The 8310-nt window shown below is 44.2% G+C and overlaps 1 protein-coding gene across 1 annotated transcript in view; it reads left to right on the top strand.

Moving 5' to 3' along the window:
- LOC128694024 (protein croquemort-like) overlaps nt 1–6956 on the top strand; it is a 29581-nt gene extending 22625 nt beyond the window's left edge. Inside the window, exon 12 of the mRNA XM_053784018.2 lies at nt 4767–6956. Within this exon, the coding sequence (XP_053639993.2) occupies nt 4767–4986 (220 nt within the window). The 3' untranslated portion in view covers nt 4987–6956. The remainder of the gene's footprint in view (nt 1–4766) is intronic.
- The last annotated feature ends 1354 nt before the right edge of the window (nt 6957–8310 follow it).

The raw sequence follows: 8310 nt of genomic DNA, 5'->3' as shown, positions 1-8310 counted from the left end.
TTCCTTGAGTGAGGTTTGTAGTCTCTGGCCCCCTAGACTGTACTCCGTCTGCGGTCTTCTTTGCCCTTCCCCAATCTTCATGACTTTGCACTTGGTGGGATTGAACTCCAGGAGCCAATTGCTGGACCAGGTCTGCAGCCTGTCCAGATCCCTTTGTAGTTCTGCCTGGTCTTCGATCGAGTGAATTCTTCTCATCAACTTCACGTCATCTGCAAACAGGGACACCTCAGAGTCTATTCCTTCCGTCATGTCGTTCACAAATACCAGAAACAGCACTGGTCCTAGGACTGACCCCTGTGGGACCCCGCTGGTCACAGGTGCCCACTCTGACACCTCGCCACGTACCATGACTCGCTGCTGTCTTCCTGACAAGTATTCCCTGATCCATTGTAGTGCCTTCCCTGTTATCCCTGCTTGGTCCTCCAGTTTTTGCACCAATCTCTTGTGTGGAACTGTGTCAAACGCCTTCTTGCAGTCCAAGAAAATGCAATCCACCCACCCCTCTCTCTCTTGTCTTACTGCTGTCACCATGTCATAGAACTCCAGTAGGTTTGTGACACAGGATTTCCCGTCCCTGAAACCATGTTGGCTGCTGTTGATGAGATCGTTCCTTTCTAGGTGTTCCACCACTCTTCTCCTGATAATCTTCTCCATGATTTTGCATACTATACATGTCAGTGACACTGGTCTGTAGTTTAATGCTTCATGTCTGTCTCCTTTTTCAAAGATTGGGACTACATTTGCTGTCTTCCATGCCTCAGGCAATCTCCCTGTTTCGATAGATGTATTGAATATTGTTGTTAGGGGTACACATAGCACCTCTGCTCCCTCTCTCAATACCCATGGGGAGATGTTATCTGGCCCCATTGCCTTTGAGGTATCTAGCTCACTCAGAAGCCTCTTCACTTCTTCCTCGGTGGTGTGCACTGTGTCCAGCACTTGGTGGTGTGCCCCACCTCTCCGTCTTTCTGGAGTCCCTTCTGTCTCCTCTGTGAACACTTCTTTGAATCTCTTGTTGAGTTCTTCACATACTTCACGGTCATTTCTTCCTGACAAGTATTCCCTGATCCATTGTAGTGCCTTCCCTGTTATCCCTGCTTGGTTCTCCAGTTTTTGCACCAATCTCTTGTGTGGAACTGTGTCAAACGCCTTCTTACAGTCCAAGAAAATGCAATCCACCCACCCCTCTCTCTCTTGTCTTACTGCTGTCACCATGTCATAGAACTCCAGTAGGTTTGTGACACAGGATTTCCCGTCCCTGAAACCATGTTGGCTGCTGTTGATGAGATCGTTCCTTTCTAGGTGTTCCACCACTCTTCTCCTGATAATCTTCTCCATGATTTTGCATACTATACATGTCAGTGACACTGGTCTGTAGTTTAATGCTTCATGTCTGTCTCCTTTTTTAAAGATTGGGACTACATTTGCTGTCTTCCATGCCTCAGGCAATCTCCCTGTTTCGATAGATGTATTGAATATTGTTGTTAGGGGTACACATAGCACCTCTGCTCCCTCTCTCAATACCCATGGGGAGATGTTATCTGGCCCCATTGCGTTTGAGGTATCTAGCTCACTCAGAAGCCTCTTCACTTCTTCCTCGGTGGTGTGCACTGTGTCCAGCACTTGGTGGTGTGCCCCACCTCTCCGTCTTTCTGGAGTCCCTTCTGTCTCCTCTGTGAACACTTCTTTGAATCTCTTGTTGAGTTCTTCACATACTTCACGGTCATTTCTTGTTGACTCTCCTCCTTCCTTCCTTAGCCTGATTACCTGGTCCTTGACTGTTGTTTTCCTCCTGATGTGGCTGTACAACAGTTTTGGGTCAGATTTGGCTTTCGCTGCTATGTGTGTGTGTGTGTGTGTGTGTGTGTGTGTGTGTGTGTGTGTGTGTATGTGTGCGTGTGTGTGTGCTCACTTAGTTACTAACCTAGTTGTGGTTGCAGAGGTTAAGTCATAGCTCCTGGCCCTGCCTCTTTGCTGGACGCTACTACGCCCACTCTCTCCCTTCTCCATGAGCTTTACCAAACCTCTTCTTAAAGCTGTGTATGGAACCTGCCTCCACTACATCACTCTAGATTGTTCCACTTCATGATAACTCACTGACTGAAGAAACATTTCCTGACATCCCTGTGACTCATCTGAATTTTCAGCTTCCAGCTGTGACCCCTTGCTGCTATGTCCCATCTCTTGAACTTTCTATCGCTATCCACCTTGTCAAATCCGCTCAGCATTTAATATGTCGTTATCATATCCGCCCCCAGTGTCGTCAGGTTGATTTCCCTTAAACTATCCTCGTAGCACCTGCCCCATAGCTCCGGGACTAGTCTTGTTGCAAAAGTTCGCATTTTCTCTAATTTCTTGACGTGCTTGACCAGGTGTGGGTCCCATACTGGTGCTGCGTACTCCAGTATGGGCCTGAGGTACACGGTACACAGTGTCTTATACTGTTCATGGGTGAAGGTGGTTTCCTGCTGCATCATTCTCATGTCTGACTACTTTAATGTGTTGATAATGTATACACATGCGTGACTCTCTCTTAGCATATTTTCACACAACTTCAACGTGACGATAATTACATTTCAGATTCATAATTATCAAATTAAATCACTAAGTCATTAAATTATGTATCTAAAAACTGACGTATGTGAAGGTTATTTGTCGTTCATTGTCCCATTATCTATCACTGTTTTCTCTACCTCTCTGTATCTCTCCCTTTCTGTATCTCTCCCTTTCTGTATCTCTCCCTCTCTGTATCTCTCCCTCTCTTCATGTCACCCTCTCTGTATTTCTTCCTCTCTGTATCTCTCCCTTTATGTATCTCTCACTCTCTGTATCTCTCACTCTCTGTATCTCTCACCCTCTGTATCCCTCACTCTCTGTATCTCTCACTCTCTGTATCTCTCTCTCTCTGTATCTCTCACTCTCTGTATCTCTCACTCTCTGTATCTCTCCCTCTCTGTATCTCTCACTCTCTGTATCTCTCACTCTCTGTATCTCTCACTCTCTGTATCCCTCACTCTCTGTATCTCTCACTCTCTGTATCTCTCGCTGTCTGTATCTCTCACTCTCTGTATCTCAGTCTCTGTATCTCTCACTCTCTGCATATCTCCCTATCTGCATCTCTTACTCTCTGTATATCTCACTCTCTGTATCTCTCCCTCTCTGTATCTCTCACTCTCTGTATCTCTCCCTCTCTGTATCCCTCACTCTCTGTATCTCTCCCTGTCTGTATCTCTCACTCTCTGTATCTCTCTCTCTGTATCTCTCACTCTCTGTATCTCTCACTCTCTGTATCTCTCACTCTCTGTATCCCTCACTCTCTGTATCTCTCACTCTCTGTATCTCTCGCTGTCTGTATCTCTCACTCTCTGTATCTCAGTCTCTGTATCTCTCACTCTCTGCATATATCCCTCTCTGCATCTCTTACTCTCTGTATCTCTCACTCTCTGTATCTCTCCCTCTCTGTATCTCTCACTCTCTGTATCTCTCCCTCTCTGTATCCCTCACTCTCTGTATCTCTCCCTGTCTGTATCTCTCACTCTCTGTATCTCTCTCTCTGTATCTCTCACTATCTGTATCTCTCACTCCCTGTATCTCTCTCTCTCTCTGTATCTCTCCCTCTCTGTATCTCTCACTCTCTGTATCTCTCACTCTCTGTATCCCTCACTCTCTGCATCTCTCACTGTTTGTATCTCTCGCTGTCTGTATCTCTCGCTGTCTGTATCTCTCACTCTCTGTATCTCTCACTCTCTGTATCTCTCACTCTCTGTATCTCTCCCTCTCTGTATCTCTCCCTGTCTGTATCTCTCGCTGTCTGTATATCTCACTCTCGTCATCTCTCCCTCTCTGTATCTCTCACTCTCTGTATCTCACTCTCTGTATCTCTCACTCTCTATATATATCTCTCTCTGTATCTCTCACTCTCTGTATCTCTCACTCTCTGTATCCCTCACTCTGTATCTCTCCCTGTCTGTATCTGTCACTCTCTGTATCTCACTCTCTCTCTCTCTCTCTCTCTCTCTCTCTCTCTCTCTCTCTCTCTCTCTCTCTCTCTCTCTCTCTCTCTCTCTCTATCTCACTCTCTATCTCTCTCTCTCTCTCTCTCTCTCTCTGTATCTCTCACTCTCTGTATCTCTCACCCACTGTATCCCTCACTCTCTGTATCCCTCACTCTGTATCTCTCACCCTCTGTATCTCTCACTCTCTGCATCTCTCCCTCTCTGCATCTTTTCCTGTGTCTCTCACTCTCTGTATCTCTCTCTCTCTCACTCTCTGTATCTCTCTGTATCTCTCTCTGTATCTCTCATTCTCTGTATCTCTCACTCTCTGTATCCCTCACTCTCTGTATCTCTCACTCTCTGTATCTCTCTGACTCTCTGTATCTCCCACTCTCTGTATCTCTCCCTCCCTGTATGTCTCCCTCTCTGTATCTCTCCCTGTCTGTATCTCTCACTCTCTGTATCCCTCACTCTCTGTATCTCTCCCTGTCTGTATCTCTCGCTGTCTGTATCTCTCACTCTCTGTATCTCTCCCTCTCTGTATCTCTCACTCTCTGTATCTCTCCCTCTCTGTATCTCTCCCTTTTGTATCTCTCACTCTCTGTATCTCTCCCTCTCTGTATCTCTCCCTCTCTGTATCTCTCACTCTCTGTATCTCTCACTCTCTGTATCTCTCACTCTCTGTATCTCTCACTCTCTTTATCTCTCCCTCTCTGTATCTCTCACTCTCTGTATCTCTCCCTCTCTGTATCTCTCCCTCTGTTTTGGCAGCATCCTCAGCGAGGTGACGGAGGTATACTTACCATTGCTGTGGTTCGAGGAGACGGCTCAGTTACCCCCAGACATGGCCAGACAACTCAAGATTTTGCTTTTCATCATGAACACCCCGACCACCACCATCATATTCTCTCTATTTATTGGTCTTGGTCTCCTCACCGTCATCATCGTCCTGGGAGAACGATACAGGACCAAGAAGCACTCGAAAGTTTAAGTCGAATCTGTGGGTTAACGCTCTGTGTTGCTTCAAGTGCGGCATCTTGATGCCGGCAGAAACCTCTTCATCCAAGAAGCAGCAGTTACTGTCTTCCCCGGGCATTGTAAGATACCTATGGTAATGGAACAGCGAGTAGGTCTACTGCCATCCACACTGTATTGAGATATAGGATTTTGAGAAGACGCGACCTATGCAAAATGCATGTTTGTTAGTGTCATCACAAAAAATAGGCTTAGCGCTTTTCCCATTGAATACAACAATAATACTAATAATAAACACTGTAGGTTTTGACCTGAGGTTAAGGATTAAATTAAAATTAAATAATTATTGTTAAGCGCTAAGCCCATGCGGAGGATTGATCCTCCAGAACAAAAACAGAAGGGACTCACAGGTAAGGACCAACTAGTGGTGAGGGGAAATAGGGATAGTTAAAGAATAGATGGTGGAGAGTAAAGAATTACAGAGAAATGAAAAGAGTCTGGGTCAGACCCAACACCAAGGGCATTGTAAAGTATTATGTAAGACTTGGGTTGGTGCTCATCATCGTCTCTTCTCTTCAGCAAGACTGGTAGCGCAAGTCTGGCAAAATGTCGGACTGTGTGGTGGCACCAAACGACACTAGGTAAGCTATTCAACTGAGCTGTACAGACGCCCCTCTACGGCTATGGCATTTGAAAAGAGAAGATGGAGAGATATAAGAATTAAAAGCAAAGGATGGTAATTACTTTAAGATCATATAGGTATAAAAAGCATGAAAAAAGTGCAAGAAAAGAACAAGAAAGTGCTTCAAAACGAGCAAGATAAGTGGCTAGGGAAAGTTAAGTGTAAAGTGGTGGAAGAACAGGATTGTCAAGAGCTCTGAAGAGGTTTTCAGGATTGTTAGGGCGTCTGAAAGTGTTGTCAAGGAAGAAAGTCCGACAGTCATGGTGTTTCTCTAGTCTATCGAGCTGTCTATCGCTAAGTGTTTTTCAAAACACATTCAGAGCTGGTATGCCAGTCCTGAGGTGGAGTGACTCGCATGTGGCGTAGTCCTGCTACCCTGCTACCTCACGCCCAGCACCCACCGCAATGCCCGGTTCTGGATACGTTGTAGCTGTAATGCGTTAGTCTTAGCAGTCAGTGTTAAAGCAAGTGGAGTATAAGTGATGAGAGGTCTGATGATAGCAGTGTGTAAATAGTTTCGTGGCGGGACGTTCACCTCTTAGCTTGTAGAGCTGTCTTAGAAGTGATGTTTACTTTCATACGCAACTTGGAGTCAAGGTTGACCCCAAGTACGACTGTGGAAGGTGTGCCTGGTATAGGTGTTCGTGAGACACTGGTTCCGAGTTCGACAGGAGCAGTGATGCCTCGTCTTTTATGGAAAAAGATAATATTAGACTTGCTGGCATTGGTTTTTATACACCATAATAGTTCCCATGCGCTAATCCTGTCTACCTCGTGTTTTGTTCTGTGTGTGAGGAATCTGGTGTTTTCATGTGCAGGGAGTTGTGTTCATCCTCCATTTGCTGAGCGCGAGACACACGCTTCGTGTTGGTACTCGTCTAGATGTCGTCAAATTCAGTATCCCAGATTCTTCTCTGCGTCTCGAGTCTCCACTTGAAGCCAACAAACGCCTGGACACCCTTACTCCTGGTAGTCTATTTTTATAATCAGTTGTGAAGGTGCAGTATGCGGCTGCCCTACTATGAGCTGCATCAGGGTTAGAAGGTCGACCAAAATAACTAATTATAGTTACTGTAGCATATCCACTGAGTGATGGCGCTGTGAAGCCGTCATGCAGGATGGTTCTCATTAATGAGAAAATTAACCACCATCATGGAGGATGATTCTCATCCATGGGACAGTGCAGTCTGTCAGCCCGCCGTGAGACTACACTGAGCACTTGCTCAAATATTCTACAGAGTGAGATGCATATATATATATATATATATATATATATATATATATATATATATACATATATATATATATATATATATATATATATATATATATATATTATATATATACACCCCTCTGTGTCCATGTAATGTTTGTAACGGCTTGACGGAGCTCCTGGAGAGGGAAATGTTGCTACAATAAAATGTCACATTAGTTGCACTTGTGTCCTTTTACCTTCATATTGTCCGTAATTCTACCAACATTATTACCATTAAGAAGAAAAATCAGCAATACTTAACATGATTAATGGGAATAAAAATTGAACACTACCTGGCAGATACAATTGGTCTCTGCGCAGCTTCACAACTTAGTTTCACTCGTCGCTGTCCTCGTAGTAGATGTTATCATTTTTGAATGTTTAAAGCCAAGCAGCAGAGAATTTTTAAGGTTATCAGACCCACTTCAGGGATCTTTGAAAGGGTTCTACATCTTTCGTCACAGTGCACCTGCATATACCAATAGTTGCATGAATCTTGCTCTAGTTATCGCACACCACTTAGATGTTGAAGTGCAAGAATTTCAGTGCTTCTGTTCTTTGGAAAATTTCTGAAAGACGGGATTACCTTTACAATACTTCTCTTGTTTGTTATCTATTCTACAATGTGTAAAGTTATACTGGGTCGCTAACTTTACCTGAGGCTTTATCAGCGATGTATAAAGCTGTGCTAAAATCTTGGGAGTTCTGGTACTAAACTTATTATGAAGCCAAGCGGTTTAATACCTTTATTGCAAACTCTTATGCATATTTTTAATCTGACTTCAGATTTGTTAGCTAGAACTCTGCCGCATGCGGCCCCGCTGGATCCTATAGCTTATTTGTTTTGCTGTTATTTTCTCCCCCCCCCCAAGAAAAAAATTAAGATTTCACATTCTTCATAATGAACTGCAATCTACGAGTATTCTGATCATATTAAGGTATCTAAACTCTCTTGAGGCTCCGTGCAGTCCGCTCTATAATTTATCTGTCGTTATTGTTTTGTCAAGGAACTGGTTCATGTCACTCTGTATTCCCACGTTCAGAAGGTTCGTGAAAATTGGAAACGAGGAGCCTAGTAATGACCTTCGTGGCGGCGCTCCACCTGTTAGTTTAAGTTAGTTTAATATGTTTATTATGCACCCCATACCCATCCTGTGGGCGGTAGTCCAAAGATTACAGAGGTACATAATTGGTCCAGGGACTGGACTCCAAAGTTTTGATAGCTGAGCAAGTTACAGAGGTAATGAACTCACAATTTACAATGGTAATGAACTCACAATTTACAAAGGTAATGAACTCACAATTTACAAAGGTAATGAACTCCAGGTAGGTCTGGTCACAATCATGACAAGTTACAAAGGTATTTACAGATTACAGAGGTACGTAATGGGTCCAGGGACTGG

The sequence above is a fragment of the Cherax quadricarinatus genome, chromosome 33, assembly GCF_038502225.1.
Source record: "Cherax quadricarinatus isolate ZL_2023a chromosome 33, ASM3850222v1, whole genome shotgun sequence".
Classification (NCBI taxonomy): domain Eukaryota; kingdom Metazoa; phylum Arthropoda; class Malacostraca; order Decapoda; family Parastacidae; genus Cherax; species Cherax quadricarinatus.
This window is presented reverse-complemented; position numbering and strand designations above follow the sequence as displayed.